The 19,398-nt window shown below is 37.0% G+C and overlaps 1 protein-coding gene across 8 annotated transcripts in view; it reads right to left on the bottom strand.

Annotated features, from left to right (window-relative positions):
- Positions 1-19,398, bottom strand: part of NRXN1 (neurexin 1) — a 676,210-nt gene that overhangs the window by 392,755 nt on the left and 264,057 nt on the right. For all 8 annotated transcript variants that reach the window (XM_058802359.1, XM_058802360.1, XM_058802364.1 and 5 more), the window contains 2 exons: positions 14,483-14,921; positions 4,806-5,189 (listed from right to left, as the gene is read on the bottom strand). In XM_058802359.1, coding sequence (XP_058658342.1) covers positions 4,806-5,189; positions 14,483-14,921 — 823 coding nt within the window. The remainder of the gene's footprint in view (positions 1-4,805; positions 5,190-14,482; positions 14,922-19,398) is intronic.

Here is a 19,398-nt window from a genome sequence, read left to right as displayed (position 1 = left end):
AAAGGTTTAGCTCAGGATGTGATATTCATTTAAAGACAGAAGGAAAAGAGTAATAGCTTCACAACCACTTCACTGTTGGAATCATAGTGCTGAAAAGAAAAAAGAGCTGAAAATCCTTATAAAATAATCACTGACAATTTTTTTTATGGTGGCAGCAAATAAGTGCATACAGTAGAGTTATTAAGGAATATATAGTGTTATATAGAACAGAGATTTATATAAAAATGTTTTATACAATCAACCTTTGACAGTTTTATAAACCTGACAATTCAAACTTTTCCTCCTCCTGTAGTAAAAACCAGCCAACCAAAACACAAATGAACCAAACTCCAAAGCAACCCCCACAAATGAACCAAACTCCAAAGCAACCCCCAACTTCTCAATTATTTTTTCTTCATTTTGTTTCTTATTAAAATCTTCATGGCTAGATAGTCTTCTTTTCTACATACACACACACACCACCTCAATTATCTCTGTGTCTGAAGCCAAGGATGCACAGATCAGTTCTGACATGAGAGGAGATTCAGGACCTTAATTTCCACTTGAGCTGGAATTACCTAAATTGCTCAAGAGACAGGCACCAACTCTTCTGGAAACTTTCCTGCATCTGCTCCTACCCTCAGAAATGCTGAACTGGATATTTTTAGAGTGAAGTAGAATTTCCTGAATAGATGCCATTCTTCAACTCACAGCTTATTTAAATTAAACTGAGGCAAGTATGGATTAGGCATTTGGATTTCAGGGTTCTTTCTCATAAGTTTTGGAGTTAAGTTGGAGTTGTTTTAAAAGCCTGATTCTTTTTGAGTACTAGTTAAATGCCTATTGCACATAATTTAAGAAATAAAACAGTATCTTGTTTCCTCTGGACCCCTTGCGGTCCCAAAGAAAGAATTATTAATTTTTCCCGCTTTTTCAGTTTCAGTGTGTCTGCAATAATTTGAGGACTGTATTGTATCCCACAGAGCCATTTTTAAAGCATGAAATCACCCCCTGTGTCTGCTGTCACTAAAATCCCACCCAAACTCTGCCCAGAAATGACAGACTATACAGACCAGAGTCATGCCAGGATATGTATGAGCAATCTGGATCATCAATAATCAAGTATTCAGGTTTGCTCTCTGATCCTGTTTTATTTACCAGTGCAAGTAGAGCAACAAGGTCATGTCCTGAAAATGCTCCTTATATGATTTTACTCCTAGAAATTGTGTGAGCATTCAAATATATTGGCTGCTACTGAGTCAGATTTGAACTTTTTATTCTCTTCCCAGGTGTTTTGTATTTTCTACATGGCATCTTCTTCAGTCCACCAAGACACAAAGCTGCAGCCTTGGAGGTTTATAAGGAGCATTCCCATCAATTTGATAGAAACAATTCTCTGTATGTGATTATTTATTGGATAACGTGTGAATAGAAGGTGAAATTATTCCTCCCAATCCCTACACTGATGTTATTTCAGGAATGAGGTCTTAAGCCACACTGTAAGTTTGTCACAACTTTAACACACAGGACCAGTCAGTTAATTTAAGACAGTGGTGGAATTAGTATAATATCTAGAACACCTGATTCTTCATGCCATCTATCCTCATACCACCTCTATTATTCTTAATTTAAAATTTTAAAGCATTCAGATCTAATACAAGGAATGAAAGCTACATTTCTTTAATGTGTATATGTGTATGTAGGGGTCTGTCTATGCATGCACAATATGGATATCTACACACATTCTACTTTAAACAGATTTTATCTTCAGAAATGTCACCTTCATAAATCTTTGTTTGCATGTTTACTTTTTCTTATCCCTGTTTGATGATTTTACTATTGTTCCTGGCTATCCAGTCAAAAGAATACACCTGCAAAAGGCTTTGCCAAAAGGCAGTCACTCAGTGATCCACAAAGTAAGAGAAGAAACCAAATTATATTGCTGTGACATCTGTCCACGCATCTGCTAGAGTTTTCACAATCTACTAAAGCCAATCTACAGATTATTCTGATGTTTAACCTTACTGAAATTCAAGAATAAAATCAACTATAACTTGCAACAGGATAAAATAGATGTGGATATAAATATATATATATATGCGTATATATGTGTATAATTTTAACTATACACAAATTAAAATAGACCACAGTGGTGTTCAGGGGGTTTTGTGCACTAATGAACTGAAATTATTTCAGGTTCTGTATTGTCCACTAAATATCCATGTATGGACGTTAGCACTCCTATTTCAGGTGAAATAATATGAAAAATAAAATTAAATGGCAATAAAAAGTAACTTCACGCTTTTTTTTTACTTAAGAAACCTTAATTACTTAATATGAAATATTGTAGTTGTTTAATCTCCAGTATATTATTCTAAAGGCTTATTTTCTTTGTAAATCTGTATTGTCTGCTGAAATGAGTGCGTTCCCCTTTTATTTAAATTAGCTTGAACGATTGAGAATGTGCTGCTTACATCACCAAATACAGAAGTTTATCAGTTCCTACACAGGGGCAGCAGTTATAATAACTTCGTGTGGTAGGATGCCAGTATGATGCTTGCAGAATCCCAAAAGCTATAATCTTATTAATGCATGACCACTTGGGATATGAATATTACTGAGAAGACAGCTCCTTTCAGTGCAGCTCCCTCTGGAGAGGGAAACCCAAGAGCGAGAAATGATCTCACGGTGCTGAAGTGCCACACATATTTCTGGACAAGTGCCACACATATTTCTGGTGGACAAGAACCAAATGTTGCTGTGGAGGAGCCAGCACCACCACTCCGGTACCACCATTCCCACCAGGGGAATGCACTGGGAAAATGAAGCCTTAAGCTGGACAATGCTTGAAAATAAGGCACGGGAAATAAAAGGCAAAGGTTTCTTTACAAAACATCACCACCTGCCAAATATGAGCATGGGAATTGCTGTGATGATGCCTGCTTTCAGTTCTTTGCAGATCTGCGAGTGTTTATGTCTCTGAGGCACATGTTTCCTGGCTTTTCCGTGGGAATAAAACGCAAACGCGTTTTTGGCTGGAGCCCCTGTGTGTAATAGGAGAGTTTGGCCACAGGGTGGTACACCAGCCATGTTTAACCGAGGGATGCAGGGATGCATCGGCATCTCCCTCATCCGCCGGGAGCAGCAGCCGGGAGAGCTCAGCACAGCTGGCCATGAGCCAAAGGCATCCACAGCCAGAACAGGAGACAGAGAAACCCCACTGAAGAGTCCGAGACTCTACTTGCAGATGATGATAATATGGATGTGCATATTGTATGGAGGTATCCGTACTACGTACACCTGCATCTCTACTGACGTACAACTTGAAACACTCACTGGGGGTTTTACTTCTCAATTTGTGATGAAACATTTGTTTCATTTGACAAACTCGAAAAATTAATCCAACTAGGTGAAAAGAACTTACATTTTCAATCAATGAACCTAAGGTTTAGGTTTCAGCTTGGAGACAAATACAAAGTAAATATTGTGTCAACTATGAGATGAAAAAGTACAACTCCTAGCATTGAAACACTTTCTATTCCAATAAGAATAAAAAAAAAATCTAAAATATTAAATATATTTATTTTTATAGTTTACATTCTTAAATTAAAATTTTTTCATTAGCACACTGCTAATGAAAAATAAATAAATAAATTACAGGGTTTTCTCTCTATTAACTAACCTCAACATCTGCTTTCCTTGACACTATCCACCTTTTCAATTAAATACATGGAGTTTGTCAATTTCAGTGTTACCTTTTCTAGGTAAGAGGAATGCTCAGATTTTGGGTAACTTCAGACAATTTCCTTGGGTACTTGTATATTTTTGAAAAGAGATAAGTAAAAAAATATTAATTTCCACTGACTCTTCTGCTTTGACTAATGGGTGAAGTTCTGGCCATGGATTTAAGTGATTTTGTGGAATTCAAAAGTAAATTTGATTATATGCAAATATATTGAAATAAATAGGTTGAGAACAAGACCTCAGTTTGGAACTGGAATGTGACAATTTAGCTGATGTCTTAAAATTCTAGCCTTTATATTTTTCAAATCCTGTGCTGCATTAGTGCGTAACTCTAAACTTCATATAAACTAACTCTAAACTTCATGCTAACTAACTACTCTTCACACTTTGGCCAGACAAAACAATTCCTCTGGGCCTGGAACCCCAGGACACCCTCCAGCCTCAGGCCCTGGAAAGTATAAACAGAAGTGAATTGGGGGGTGCAAACTGGGGGGATATGAATTCATTACCTGAAGCTGCAATTGGAGGATTAACCCCTGATATATAAATGAACAAAACTTATATCTGTTTGAAAAACTTGTGACCATTGTCCATCTTGGGTGTAGCCTCTGGTAGGCTTTTACCCTGCCCAAGGTGTATCTATTTAAAGTCTTTAACATGTACTCACTTTATTATCTTAGCTTTGGCTACCCTCTGTTCCAGATAGCCACTCCAAGGCATCATAGCAATGCAATAATATTTCAAATTGCTTTCACAAAGCTTTTCAGAGCTCAGCAATGTATGATGAGACACAAAAGAAGGCATTTTAGGAGATATTTAGCAGTACTGACTCTGTCATAGCCACCTAATTCTTCTTCATGCACCTTAGAGTCTCCCTCAAGATCTTTCCTCCAGAATTACTGCTTTGGGTCTAGAGCAGGGCTCCAGCTCACATCAAGAGAAATCAAGGATTGTTTCTTTCCCTCAGGACAGTTAATGATAGTTTACCATTTTTAATCATTGCACAGGATTTCATTTATTTTATGGCTGTGCTTATTTTTTAATAGATAAAAGTAGAAGTACAGTCATCTCACAGAACCTACCTCTTTCGCACGATCTGCCAAGGTACCCCGTGCCAGAGCAATCACACACATATCTGTTCCACCCATCCCTGCACACACCATTGTTTTTACAGGGGTTGCTAAGGCAAGGCTTTGCAGTTTCTCTGGAGCATGAGGGTTTTACTCCAGCTGTGCTTTGAATTTCAGCCATCTGTCGAATATCTTTGCTTTGACCATCAATAAATAAATCTCGAATGCAGCCAACGTATCCATAATTGAGGAGTGCTGTCCACACTTCTGTTGGGAAGACCAGGCCTGCTTTATTTTCTGGTAAGCCTCCAAGATACAAGTCATCATCCAAGTCAAGGATTTCACTTTCTCCTGGTGCAGTGTATGGAGTACGTAACGTGTTCACAGATATCGTCCCTGGAAAGACAATTAAATGGGTGATTTTCACATATTTGATTTTGGTGCTGCTGTTTTTACTCAATCTACATGTCACATTAGCTCCTGGCAAACAACTGTAAGTAAAGCAGAGTTATTTTACTTGTACAGCTATAGAATCATAGATATACTTCAGTATTTCAATTGCAATGTAGTCAGGAAATTAATGATCTAAAAATCCTTTACACACAACACTGCATGAGCACAATATGAAGAATCCCCGTCAAAACCCCCTTACCAATCTCCTTGGTACAGGAGGAACGCAGTTCATAGTTATTTTCAGAAATATCCTATTTGAGCAACAACAACAATATCTTCACTCCCTCATATATATTTCAAAGCCTGAAGGCCAGGGTTGCATTGATAAATTGCAACCTGGGAGGCAAACCTGAGTCTCTGGTATGGGCCCAAAGACACAGTACTTTAAAAGACTTCCACCACTTCCAGTGGGCTTTGGATAGGATGTTTTTTTCTTTAAATGTAGAAGGAAAAAAATGCTCTCATCAGCTGCCAGGCAGGCAATCATTAAGAAGGAAGTGATGAGGTCCTGGAGGGAAAATCAATGCCTCTGACACTTATCTCCAAATGTGTGCAAGTTACAATGAGAGGGAGAGAAGATGTATACAGACCTTCAGGAAACCAAAAATATCTTTTCCATTTTAGTCTAAAAATTTAATTTAAAAAAAAATTGAACCTAAAATAGAGTTCTTTTTATGAAGTGTCTGAACAGAGAAATTTAATCATCAGCAAAGAACCTTTTTTTGGTTGTACTTTGTTTAAAATAATGAGGTATGCAACACCTACAATTTGAATAAGAAGAAAAATAAATTTAGTACATACAGTCACAGAGCATACTTATGCCAAGCAATTTTAATTTTATTTCTAAGTAAAATCACTTGGCAAAAAAATCTTCAAGTAGATCTTCACAAAAGTGATTCCTGATCATTCTATGTGGATACAAAAGCAAACAAAATATAAATCAAAATATTATATAGGTCACAAAACTCTTCCAATGACCAGTCAAATCATGCAACACTGTTATCTCCTGGGCATAACATTGGAAGTGTTTTAGTGGTGACAAAACACTGAAGAATTGCGTTCACCATGATGAATTTAGCACACATATATATACAAAGTGAACATGATTCACCATCTCCACTGTTAGCCTGAAACACATTCCAGAAGATAACACTGATTACCAAAAATGCTTCCACTGTGGTAGGAGTTGAGCATAAGAAGAAATTCACACTTTACACAGCATACATACTAAAATGTGAGTTTTAAGCAAACAAAGGCGGGTCATGAAAAGATCATTCTCTTACTTGGGTAGAGCCTAAAATTTAGGCTTCTCTTTTAGTAATGGACTCCTGTGGAAGCTATATCTTTTCTGTTCTCTTGTTGGTTCAGTAGGTTGACTTCAACAACATTGACAGAATTAATATCTAAGGAATTTGGATTGTTAGTAAAAGCTGTTTAAGGTAAAGGTCTCAGGAGGTCCATCACTCATGTGAGACTCGAGATATGGATTTTAGAAGGGCTGGATACCACAAACAGTCTGTCAGAAGAGAACTAACAAGATAAAACAGAGGCTTGCATAGCATTTTTGCATCTTTATAAGCATGTTTAAAGAGGGAGGATGTGGTCGGTTTTCCCTTTTATGTATTTTAAGTGTTTTGTGTGCCAGTTGAATAATCCCTTAGATATAAAAATGAACTTCCAAGAAAGTATGTAAGAAATATGCATGCTGAAAAAAGATACTTTTTCTTCCAAACTTCCATCTGTCTAAAACAGATAAGAGATTAGGGTTTGCTAACTCTAAAAATTTGTTGTTGCTTCTCAGCTTCTAGAAGGAGAACTTGGCACTTATATAGAATGCTTGCTATAGGTTTGACCCTTGGGCATGCAAGCATAAACATTTTGAGATTTGATTAATCAGCTGAGTCAAACAAGGACACCTGTGAGTGACCTGTCAAACCAAGAGGGACTTTTCAGAGAGCATCCTAGGGTATCAGGAAGGATGGCTAAGAGCCAACAGATCTTTTTATCTCTAAAAAACATTTGAGAGACGGCAAATATAAATTGTATTTGTCCTCACAGTGTTTTTTTACTGCTGTTGTTGCTTGCTGCCATCTGTTGATGCACAGGCTAATTTAGGAGCAAACACTGTAAAACCCATGTTCAGGCAGTGCCCACTTGTGCACCCACACACGTTAACTCAGCTGCAGCCTCCAACAGCAAGCTCCAACATGTGAACAGTGCTGCTTTCTGCTGGACAAAAACAGTCACATTTTCAACACATTGACAAAGAACCCCAAAAAACTCCTTTTCTATTAAATAATAAAAATCTACTATGTCTTGATTACCTTCAGCTCACAGAAAAAAGATAAATCTCTGCTAGTGTAGCTGCTGCTCTGTGTTCCAAGTGGAAGCTTTGCAAGCACAGAAGGCTTAGGAAGGTGAATGATAAGGGAAACTGGTGGCTCTGAATTACAGTAAAGTGATGGATTGAAGCAGGAAATTTTTCTTTGTGTCACAAAGGATTACCCTGAAGAGAGCTTAAGTATTATTTTGAATAGATGTCAACAGCTTCTTAAAGAAATGAACTTTTTACCTTCCCAGGTAAAAGACATGAAACGCCATAAAATACTCTGTGTGAGAAGTCCTCTGAAACTTTATCTGAAAGCTTGCAATTATGGCATTTAATGCCAATGGGTAGAAAAACATGACAGGCAACCACAGAGCCATCACTGCTGATGATATCCAAATTACTTTTATGTATCTCTGACAGACAAAATACACTTCACTCACTAATTGCTTTGTAAACACAGATGAAAAACAAAAATCCAAGTAAAATAAGGGAACATAAAGATATTCTAAAAATAGAGAAAAAAATACAGAGCTTTTTAAGTATCCTACAACAAAATGCAGAACTCAAGTTCACAGAACATTGGCCTACAGAAAATAAACAATGGTTCCATCAGCACCTTTGGATTCACAGTGCACCCAGACCTGAGACAGAGGTGGTAGCACAGGCTGTTTCATCTTGTTGAGGATTTGACTGGGGTGAGGGTGCATTTCTTTGTAGTTTTGCTAGTTTATTGCAAGCGTTTGAGGTGTTTTTTCCCCTCTGGTTTGTTTGGTGTTTGTTTTTCCTTGTTTTCTTTTTTTTTTGTTGTTGTTGCTTTGGCTTTTTTTGTTGGTTTGTTTTTCTAAGTCTGTTATCTTTCTTGAGGGAAACTTTCCAAGTTTTACTGAAAACATCTCAAACTGGACCTCATAATCATGGGAGAAAGTGCCACAGAAATTGGGGACTCTGATGCACACCTCCATCCATAGACTTCAATTCTACTTTCTCTGGGAATTACAGGCAGATTAAAAGGAATTGCTTTGATGAATAACCAGTGTGCTTCAATCCATTCAGTTTTTTCTGCCTATGAATGTGAAGGGCCATCACTTTCCATAGAGGAAGAAAGGGAAGCTAAGGGAACATGCAAATGTCTTATGAGATCAGCACAAAAAGGGTTAATAAATTTCCTTGTAGAAATACTAAAATGTCATTCTCAAGACAGAATTGTCAAATTTTACAGGAGGAAAGAATGGGATATATCTTATTTAGGCTATGCCCAAATAAGGAAATGTGGGCGTGGCCAAAGTCACATGTGGTCATGTGAGTGGGGCTATATCCAAATAAGGATATGTGGACACAGCTGAATTCCAAATATGGAAATGTGGGGGAGGGTGAATTCCAAATAAGGAAAGGTGGACATGGCTATGCCCAAATAAGGAACCATGGGCGGGGCTATGCCCCTCAAATAGGAGACATGGGCAGGGCTATGCCCAAATAAGGAAATGTGGGAATGGCTGAATTCCAAATGTGGTCATGTGGGCGTTTTTTTAACCTGGTCATTAAGGTAGAGACAACCAATTTAATGAGGCAGCAGCAGATTCAAAAGAGCACTCAAGAGGGAAATAAAACTAAAACTTCAAATTGTAACAGCTCTGGAGCAAGAACCATCCTTAAACTTCCTTCTTTTTGTAACAAAACTCAGAGCCAGATAAGTAGTGATATCACTTTGAAAACAGCCATAATGCCTTCCAGGAAACAAGCAGCCTCCATTCAGAGTTTTCTAAGAATCAAAGTAGGAAATACTCTGATAGAAATGCAAAAATTAAGAAAGCAATGAAAGAATGCTGAAAATGCGTGGTTTGTCCTGCCTGAAAGAAGTAAAAAGGAATGACAAAGACAAGAAGGTGTGGGGTGACTTATTTAGTCTGGGAATTCATGATCTATCTTCAGATTCTAAAAGCAAGTAGCATTTCTTATTTCCAGAAATTGTATATAAATTTAATATAGTTGCTTTGATTCTGCAGCATTTCACTGGAGAACACAGTGCAATTTAACATTCAGAAACTTGTTTCTGCATTGGAAAATCAGTTTTGGAAAAACTGATGAAGTTTGAACCATAATGAAGTTATGGTTTTCGGCAAGAATTATTGACTTAAAGGGTTACTGATTAGTGAGAAGTCCTTCAAAGGATGAGTCAACAATATAAATCAAAAAAAGCACACATGTGAGAAAAAAGGAAAATATATTATTGATTACAAGAAACCTATTGTGCCACTTAGCTGTGTGTGCAAATTTTGGGTAAGTTTTATCTTGAACTCTGAAAAAGATGCAGATCACCCAAGAAAGCTGCAGATCATTGAAAGATTATTCCTTAAAATGCAGTACAAACCCATCCTCCCAAGTATGAAAACTATTAACAACTGTTGAAATAGGAACATATAAATCTGGCTGTTGTTAGAAGGTTAAAAATATGTGGGAAGTAATATGTAGAAGAGTACATGTGATAAAAAAAGAACCTGCAACAACACCACGTGTAATAGACTCACAAAGCACTACTTACAGTGAGATGTTGATTATAGTTAAGCTCTAATTACATACTCCAGGAAATCATTTCTGGTGTTCAAGCTGAAACTAACTTTAGTTCAAAATTTCAGTGACTCAGCCCTTAAATGCTACCTACCTATGAATAGATGCTGATACATTGTGCTTTATGCTGCCCTGCACAACTGGAGGTTGACAAGAAGAGTAAGTTTCCTCCCTGAATTCACTATATAATGGTGGTTTCCAAAGGATGAATGGTGGTTCACCAAAAAAAAAAAAAAATGAAAATTGCATGATTATCCTTGCATATGGCAAACAGTTTAAAAAAAATTAAAGAATACTTAAGTTTCAGAAAACAGTTATTAAACCTATTCCTATTGTGTTACAAGAAACACTGGGAGCAAAGATCTTAACAGCTGCTTCATGGCTGTTTTTTATTTCATTTGTGTTTGTGGGTTTTTCCTTAATTCTTTTTTTCTGCAGAGTTTGCAGTACTGTTAAGAGCAGAACATGCAAACATTTCCCTTAGGTATGACTTAATGAGCCTCTCCAATCATATTCATTATCTCAGCAATTTAATTTTTCCTAAAACTGTGTATAAGAAACAAAATCACATTTCTAAATCTCATCTCTCTCCTGATCAGTTAAATATGAAGATTTTAAGTGCAACTGTTCTGATTTCTCTGCTTACCTGGCATGGCCTATTTTAGTCTTTTTTTGTGCCCGTGAAAAACATCTGCTTATTAAGAAACATTGAAAAATCAGAGCATGGTATTAATTCCAAATACATCCTCTGTGCTAAAACACAATAAAATAGCTGTGATGAGGACTGTGACTGCAGCATGCAGCCCATTGACAAGACAGGACACATAAAAGGCAGCTATAAAACTCAGAAATTCAGGATGTACAGCTCAAGAGTACTGGGGGGGAACTCAGGACACAGCAGTTGGTAGCACTCCTGCACACCTAGCAAGAAGGATGGATCAGGGGAGAATATCTTATGAATATTTCTCTTTACCTAACCCTTAAATGTTAACTAAATATGGTTTCAGGAACTCTGTCCTACATAGCAATGATCTTTTTTATGTAAGGAAGCACTCAGAGTAAGTCATACAGGAAACAGAATGGGATTCTAGGGTGAAAACAAGAATAACAGGTCAAAGCTTTCAGCAAAAGGAAATTAAAAGGCACCATATCTTCCCTCTTCCTTGTATCTCTCAAAATCTGAGTGGATTGACAGAATTACCAGTGAATGGGGCCTGGATGAGTACAATCTAAAAATGTGTTCACATTCTCCCTCCCTCCTCCACCACATTCCCAGACAAGCAAAGGCAAAGTCAGTAGTTTGGAGTGGATGCTCACTGTGACCGAGAGACTGGAGGAGAGCAAAGAATGAGAAATAAATCTAGTACTTGCTGATCTAGCTAATATGAAAGTCAAGGAAATTAGCAAAGCTCCTTGAGAAATGTCACAATATTCTCCTGTAGGAGAGAACCACTCTGCATTGGATTTGAAGTCTAGGAGCAAAAGGCTGCAAGACACCAAACTTAATTTAAAGAAAAAAAAAATCACGGTTTATTTGAGCTACTTATTCATTAACTGAAGAATATCTTCCTTAATGCTTGGTAGCTAGGGAAATATGCTGTCAATGGCAACAAGCATGTCTCAGAAAAGCAATTTTTTTTTTCTATACAAGGCATATTCATTCAGTTATATAAAAATTCTAGGAAGGAAGGAAAGCTAGTGAAAAGTAATCCTATTCATGTGACTTTTAGTATGTTTGGTCTGGGCTAGAGAAAAGAAATGAAAAAGCATCCTGAAATAGTAAAATGAATTTTATTCTTTATGGGTAAAACACACCAACAATGTGTAACGTGACCACGAGGTGGAGGGGGATGAGATACTCAGGACACTGAGGAGGGCACACAGCAAACTCAATGCCCTGGACTTCAGGAGAGCGACTTTGGCCTCTTCAAGGCACTGCTCAGTGGAGCCCAATGGCAAAGAGCCCTGGAGGGCAGAGGGCCCGAGGATGCTGGCTGCTGCTCAAGGATCACTTCCTCCTTGAGCAGCAGCTCAGGCACGATGGATCCCAACAGGGAGGCAATGGGACAAAAATGCCAGCAGGCCTCCATGGATGGATGAGGAGCAGCTGAGCAAACTCAGAGCAAAAAAAGTGCTTTCAGAAGGTGGAAATGAGGACAGGTGGCTTTAGTGGAATGTTGTAAAATTGTACAGGGTGATAGGGATAATGTTAGGGAAGCCAGGGCCCATTCAGAATTGAGTGGGCCTCCCCAACCCTTTCCACTATTTCTATTTCCCTCTATATCACATTTACTGTTACATAAAATCCATATTTTTTACTTTGGCACATGGTCTCATTGTCACCTTAATTCAGGTAGAGGCATCTCTCTAATAATTTTAATAGCCAGATCTTACAATCATTACCACAAAAGCATTGCCAGTGTTATTGGTACTTCTCCTACTATAAACTATTGTATGTATTAGAGTAACAGGAAAATTTTGATTCTATTTCAGATTGCAGTTAAAATTCAATTTGCCAATCCATAAGCCTGCATATTTTTATTCAGTATTCATGGTAATAGTTCAATGTCTCAGAGTTAATAGGTATTATGATTAGTTTTCAACAGTGATGGGGGAGTTGCATAAATTTCACCTATCTTGATCATAGGCAAATCATCAGATGGATTAATTTGATTATTTATAACTCTACTTAAAAAAAAATACGCAATCCTGATCACCAGGCAGGTTTTGCTTCCTGAAATTACTCTAAATTCTTGCTGATGTCCATTAATAGTTTTAAAGAATTAAAGTACACCCTAAACACTCTTAATGGCACCTGTGAGTCTAGTGTTTTGTGAAGCAATGAAAGGGCAGAATTTACCTTCAAATGTAAACAATTGCTATGCATTTATTTCATTCCTTTATAGATCTGTTGGCTTTGGATGTAAGAATAAACTTTGCTTTCAGCAGTCCCACGGGCATGATTATTACAGGATTTACTGCCTCATATGAATCACTGAAACAGCACTTAAGAATAAAGTCTGAAATGAAAACTGTAGTATAAATAATATAACTGCTGGATGTTCAATTCCAATTGAGGATTTTGAGAAGTCGTGTTTTGTTGTTCAGTAAGGCTTCTTTTTTTCTTTTTTGTTTGTTCTTGTTTGGTAGGTTTATTTAACCTCAAGAAATCTAAATGAGCAACTGACATAAGAAAATCAAGGTTGGTACCATTAAAATTTGAAGCTGCACTGCCCAGGAATCAATTATTTTTCATAATCATGGTGCAGGTGGATTTCACCATGGATTTGACTGAAACCTTCAATTTAAACCTGCACCTAAGATTTGCTTTATCTGAAATCTGATATGTGTTAAATCATAAAATGATAACTTTTTGGGGGATAAAGTTTCATAAAGAAATTATAAATGCAAGCTATAGAAAGGTAGTCACCAGAAGGAAGAAAGTGTGGGAAATCCCACAAAATTCAAAAGAAGTGTAGTTGAATTTTTCAACACCCAAATTTAGAGCCTACATAAATTTTAGGTTGAATACTGATATTAATTAGAAAATCTTCAGGACTGAATTACAGACTCAGTATATTCCCTGCCCCCTTCCTCCCCAAGTCCTGGCAAGAAGTACAGGAAAGCCACTGTAGAAGAGAGCTGTCCTTAAATTGATTTATATTGATTATTTGCTTAAGACAAGATATATACTCCAGATGAGAAGAGCTGATACACATTGATGATTTCACTGGATAAATGCACTTTAAGCCATATTACATTTCAGTAGCATGAGGAAGAGTTCATGAATTCTTTATTTTTGCCACTTCTCAGTGAGATCACCTTTTTGAGTAAACTACTCCAGAATACGAATCCCACTGATAGAATGAGGCAAGTAAATTATTTCCTTTTCTGCTGACATGTGTTGTTAGTAATTTATTAGAATATTATTTAAGTACACAGAGATCTGCTGACATGATTGGAAGATGTGTTGTTTCTGTAGGTCAGCTATTCCCCTTGTTGGAGATTATTATCAGTAATTCCTTTTTTGCTTTATTTTCATTCTTCAAACTTGCCACTTCAGCTATTTGATGTAAGCAAGCACAGAGGGAGATTACTGTTGGTTTTTAAGAACACAACACTCTTACTTGCAAGATTAAGTACTTGATTATCCAATAATGTAAATTAAGATATTGTACTCAGCAAATTACCGCAATTTGGCACCTGAAAGTAATGACTTCTTATAGTTTCCTTATTTTTCAGATGATGCCCAACTCTAATTGTGGCAACATCAACGTGTACCCAGTATTCTCTCAGATACAGCAGAAAAAAGCTATTCTGAATGCAGACAAAAGCAACTTACCTGACCGCCCATCCCGCTGAAAATCCACGTGGTACCATTCACCATCATTCACCTTCTTCTGCAAGGCTTTTATTTTTATAGTACCTGATCCCATGTCTAACAGCAGGTAGAGGTGGCCATCAAGCATCTCAATGGCAAAAAAATCGACCTTCACCATCTGTGGATGTTTGGCATCTTTTTGGTGCCTTGGTTTCCCGTGACTGAAGAGAATGAGGCCATTTGGCTCAGTTGTACGAAAGTCAAATGATATTGAGCCTGTTTTCTTGGCATTCCACTTTGGCAGAGAGATGAAAGACTCTGGTGTTTCAAATGTGATTGGATCTAAGGTTGCAACATTCTCACATTTAAATGCTACAACCCCATGAATCTTCATTTTAGGATCCCCTTGCTTGGCAAGTCGAGACAGCTCCAACCTGACATCATTATTTTTATATACAACCTGCAAGCAAAGCAGAGAAGTTACTCAGAGAAACCTGAGCATTTTAACCAAAGAGACACAATCTTGAATAGGCACATTATTTAGAGGATAATGGTGATGATATATGAATATGATAGTTTACATACAAACAAGATGAAATAACTATTTTCATTGACTAATGATTTAATAATTGTTTTCATTAAACCAAACAAAGTTGCTCTAAAAATATCCCTGGAGTTAATTCCAACAATCTGAAAGAATCTACACATAATTTATACTATGAGTTGCAAATTAGCTTGTGTGGCCTTGATTACTTAAAAGCCTTTTCTGCACAGCCATTCTGCTATTATAAAGAAGTGTGAGATTTCATTTTCCTCTAAACCCTTTGTTACTGTCTTAACGCTTCTTTTCGTGTACAGAAAATATACCAAGGTCAGACTCTTCATAATTTAACATCTTTTCAGTTTGTCCTTGGGGCTGAGGAGTAGTAACATTCATGGAATTCATGAGGCTATATAAGATAGGCAAACCAATAGCATAACAGATCAAAACCTTTGAGCCTGTTCAATTTGATGAAAAAACCCTAACTTACGTATTTTCTGACTTTTCTGATAAAAATGAAAGACAATATTAGTTTTAAATCCAATTGATATCTGCAGCAAATATTCTTGCTTGAAATCACATTTTAGCTTGGTCCAAGAAGCCTGTCACGATGCCACCACTTCCCAGGGTTCTAATGTTTATTAGTGTTCTCTCAAATTGCTGCTCTTTCTGTTATTCACAATACAAGAGCTGCTGAAATGAGCTCCCCAATACCAAAGGTGCACACAAGTGTTTTGTCAATGCTTTTAATTGTGCAATAAATTACACACCCAAGGTAAAATACCACTGAAGGGCTGAATACAAAACCATAGCGACAGAAGCTAAAACTTTCTTCTCTGTTTCTAAGGTTAAGCCCTACATTAAAAAGCAATTTGGATAAAAAGCAACAGCTCAGCAAAAGCAAGCACTTTGTGCTGAGGCTTCTTCATCTACAGATCTGCACCATTCAGGGCTGGATCACATCTGGCCCTGATCCAGTGTTCCAGCTATGCAGTGTAGTTTGGAGCTGTTCAGGGATCCATCACTGGGACTTTACGACCCTGTTGGGGGTTAGAAAGTGCTTATTAAATACTTAGGATAGAGCTTCTGGATTAATTTCCTCAGATCTAGTTTGAACACACATGAAGCCCACTCTGACACCCTGTAAGGGAACACACTGTGGATGAACTGCAGAGCTGTGCTTATGTTAGAAATACAGGCACTAGCACAATCTAAGATGACTTACCCCACGAGCAACAGCTGCTATTGAAAAATGTTTAAAACGAAAAGGAAATGATTGATAGAGTGACATTTTTCAGTAAGAATTGTGTTCATTCCAATTATATCATTATCCATAATGCAAATTTCATCATAAGACTTGTCAGAATTAGTCTACTGTAATAAAACGTATCCTAAACATTAATAAATAAGCCTATTTCTTAATTTTATTTCAGAGTTGAGTACAAGTAGTGCTGCTCCCATGAGAGCTGTTTCTCCAAAGACAACAGGTAAACCTCACAGTGGATTGCTGACAGCAGAAACGCTACTCTGCTACAGAGACAGATAATGCGTTCTTCAACTGAAGACATCACAAGTGAATAGAATTGGACTAAACTGTAATATTAGATAGTAAGGTTTCACATTTCCATTTATCAAATACATCCACAACCCCTAAGACTTCACAGGCTGTACAAAGGAGTTTAAAACAGTACTGGACAATAAGCACATGCAAGCGACCCCCTGTGGGGTGGCTTTCTGTCTTTAGGATGAGGAGGAAGAAGCTGCCAGGAGCCTTGGAGATATTTGGTCTCATGAAGCATTGACCACTTTCTATGGCAAGGGGATTTTGGATAGCTCCTGCTTCATTTGAAGAAGTTACAGGGGCAACCTTTCTGAATTGGACCAAAAAGAATTAAACACTATCAGAGGATGCAATAAATAAAGGAACAAATGGACTCCTACTAGAACTAAATCCGGCTTGGTGACAATGGAAGTAAATACAGCAACAAAGAACATGAGAAGATCATCTTAAATTGACAACTGCCAACAGAACCAGAACAAGGTAAATAAAGGTACAAAAAGAATTTATTGTTTATGGACAAATCAAACTGTCCAACCTTAATGAAACTGGTTAGCTGAATATTAAATTAGGAATTGACATATATTTTTAAAAACTCAGCAGACTAAAGGAAAGCTAGGTTTTCCTTGAAGTCTAAAACAGCTTACTATGATCTGAAGTAATTTGCCAACTCAAAAATAATAATTTCTAATAAAAATATTTTAAGAACATAATGGACAAAGTGAAATTGTTTTCTCAATAACTTGTCAACAGCTCTTTAACTTAATATATTAAGGTATGAGTATTGCTAGAATACTTTACTAACAGTGACAAATATTGTCAATTTTATGCCACCAATATTAAAACATTCTTGTAATCCCTAAATATTTTAAGTGGCAATTTTATGCTTCCCTATTCCACAACTGAAACTTTGTAGCTACTGAGAAGAAAATGACTGCATTTTATTGCATACGTTGTGGGGAAACTTGAATAAAGCCTATATCTGTGTTTTAGAGTGCATATGTTCTAAGTTTTAGAATGTGCTTATGTTCATTTACTCTTTCTAAATGGAAAATTTTGAACTGACTTATCATGGATAATTAGTAATAAACCAGGAATATACGAACCATAACTGAAAAGACCTGTAAACTATTAACTGAACACAGCTTGCATTTGGGAGCCTGTTTCCTGGTGTTATGCTGAGATTCTTACCCCTCTCTCTATCCATGACAAATGTACTCAGCCATCAGTGAAGCACAGCAAAGGGAGAAAAGCGGTACATTAACAGAAATTATTTGTCATTAAATTTTGGGAAAACCACTGAAGAGTAAGGTATAATTCTGAGAGTAATATCTGCTTTATAACTCATGAAGGTACAATGCTTCCGAAACAACAGCCTCTAGGGTACAAATAGCTTATTGATTTATCCATTGATTTTGCCTTTTAATTTTTCTCTTGCTTCTGGGTACATAAGGACAAACATATTTTTAATAGGTCTTATATTATCTGCTATTTCCATCTGAGGCACACAGCCCACAATGTTAACTCAGTACATTCGCCCTCCTTTAGAGACAAGGATCCACAATCAGTCAAGTGAAGGGAATTGGCAATGGAGAAATATTGGAATCACAATACCCTTCACTCCCACACAACCCACCAGTCACTATGCTGGCATCCATTGGGTTGGTGTCACCATCGTATTTTTTGAAAAATCCTGTTTGCCCAGGATTCTTCTCCTGGGAAGCTGAGAAGCATCAGAGAAAAAGGAAAAAAATATTATCTGATTCGCTTCTCCTGTGTTATGCTGCTTTGGAATGTGTTTGGACATTGTTTACCAAGTGGTCATTGTTTGATTGGTTTTATGTGAATTGTTTTAACTTAATGACCAACCACCATCAGCTGTGTTGGACTCTCTCTTCAAAGTCACAAGTTTTCATTATCATTCTTTGTAGCCTTCTCCCTGCATCTTTTCTCTAGTCTTTAATATAGTTTACTATAACATTCTTTAATAAAATATAAAATAATAAATTAGCCTTCTAAGAACATGGAGTCAGATCCATCATTTTCCTCCCTTCATCCAAGGGACCCCAAAAATACCACAGGTTGGCCCTGGATTTTAGCTTGCTCTTGCACTCTCATACCTGAGCAGCAATCTAAGATTCCTGCATGTGAAACTGCCAGCCCTCAGGGAATTGTATCATGCCATTAAGAGCACCTTGAATTTACCTTGTGTTCACCACTCTGTTCTTTACTGCTAATATCAAGTAAGTTTAAAGATGTCAGTCTTTAAAACATATAATTACCTCATTCTTGGAAACTGCAAAAGGTCACCTGAACTCCCAAGAAAAACAGAGCAGCTAGCAATTCCCCATATAATTTGCAACCAAGCTATCCAAAGTGAGGAATAAATTTATGTCCTAAGAGAGACAGGACAGAACATTTTACAATCAAGATAACAGGCTTCCTTTGCTACCACCTAGGCCACACGCTGGGTAACTTGCAATATCACAGAGCTGGATTTATTTGTTAAGACACAGCCTTGAGACAGCAATTATTACCTAAAGCTCAGCACTCTCTTTAATGTGGTCTGTAGTCGTGGAGCACAACCTAAATTAATTCATGCTTCCCAAAGATATATCATATAGCCTTTTTTTTTTTTTGCAAGCTGGGACACTACTATGCAATGAACTCCAGAATAGTAAAGAGGTATAAATCTATGAATGACCCTGAGAAAAGGTGAAGGAAACGAGAAGGAATTTTTACTAGGAATGTATCCTAAATCTGTAACTGTTCAATTAATAAATGTATAAGTCAAGAAAATTTTAAAAATTAAACAAAAAAAAAAAAAAAAACAAAACA

The sequence above is a fragment of the Ammospiza caudacuta genome, chromosome 3, assembly GCF_027887145.1.
Source record: "Ammospiza caudacuta isolate bAmmCau1 chromosome 3, bAmmCau1.pri, whole genome shotgun sequence".
Classification (NCBI taxonomy): Eukaryota; Metazoa; Chordata; class Aves; order Passeriformes; family Passerellidae; genus Ammospiza; species Ammospiza caudacuta.
Note: the sequence above shows the minus strand (reverse complement) of the source record. Positions and strands in the feature narration are given on the sequence as shown.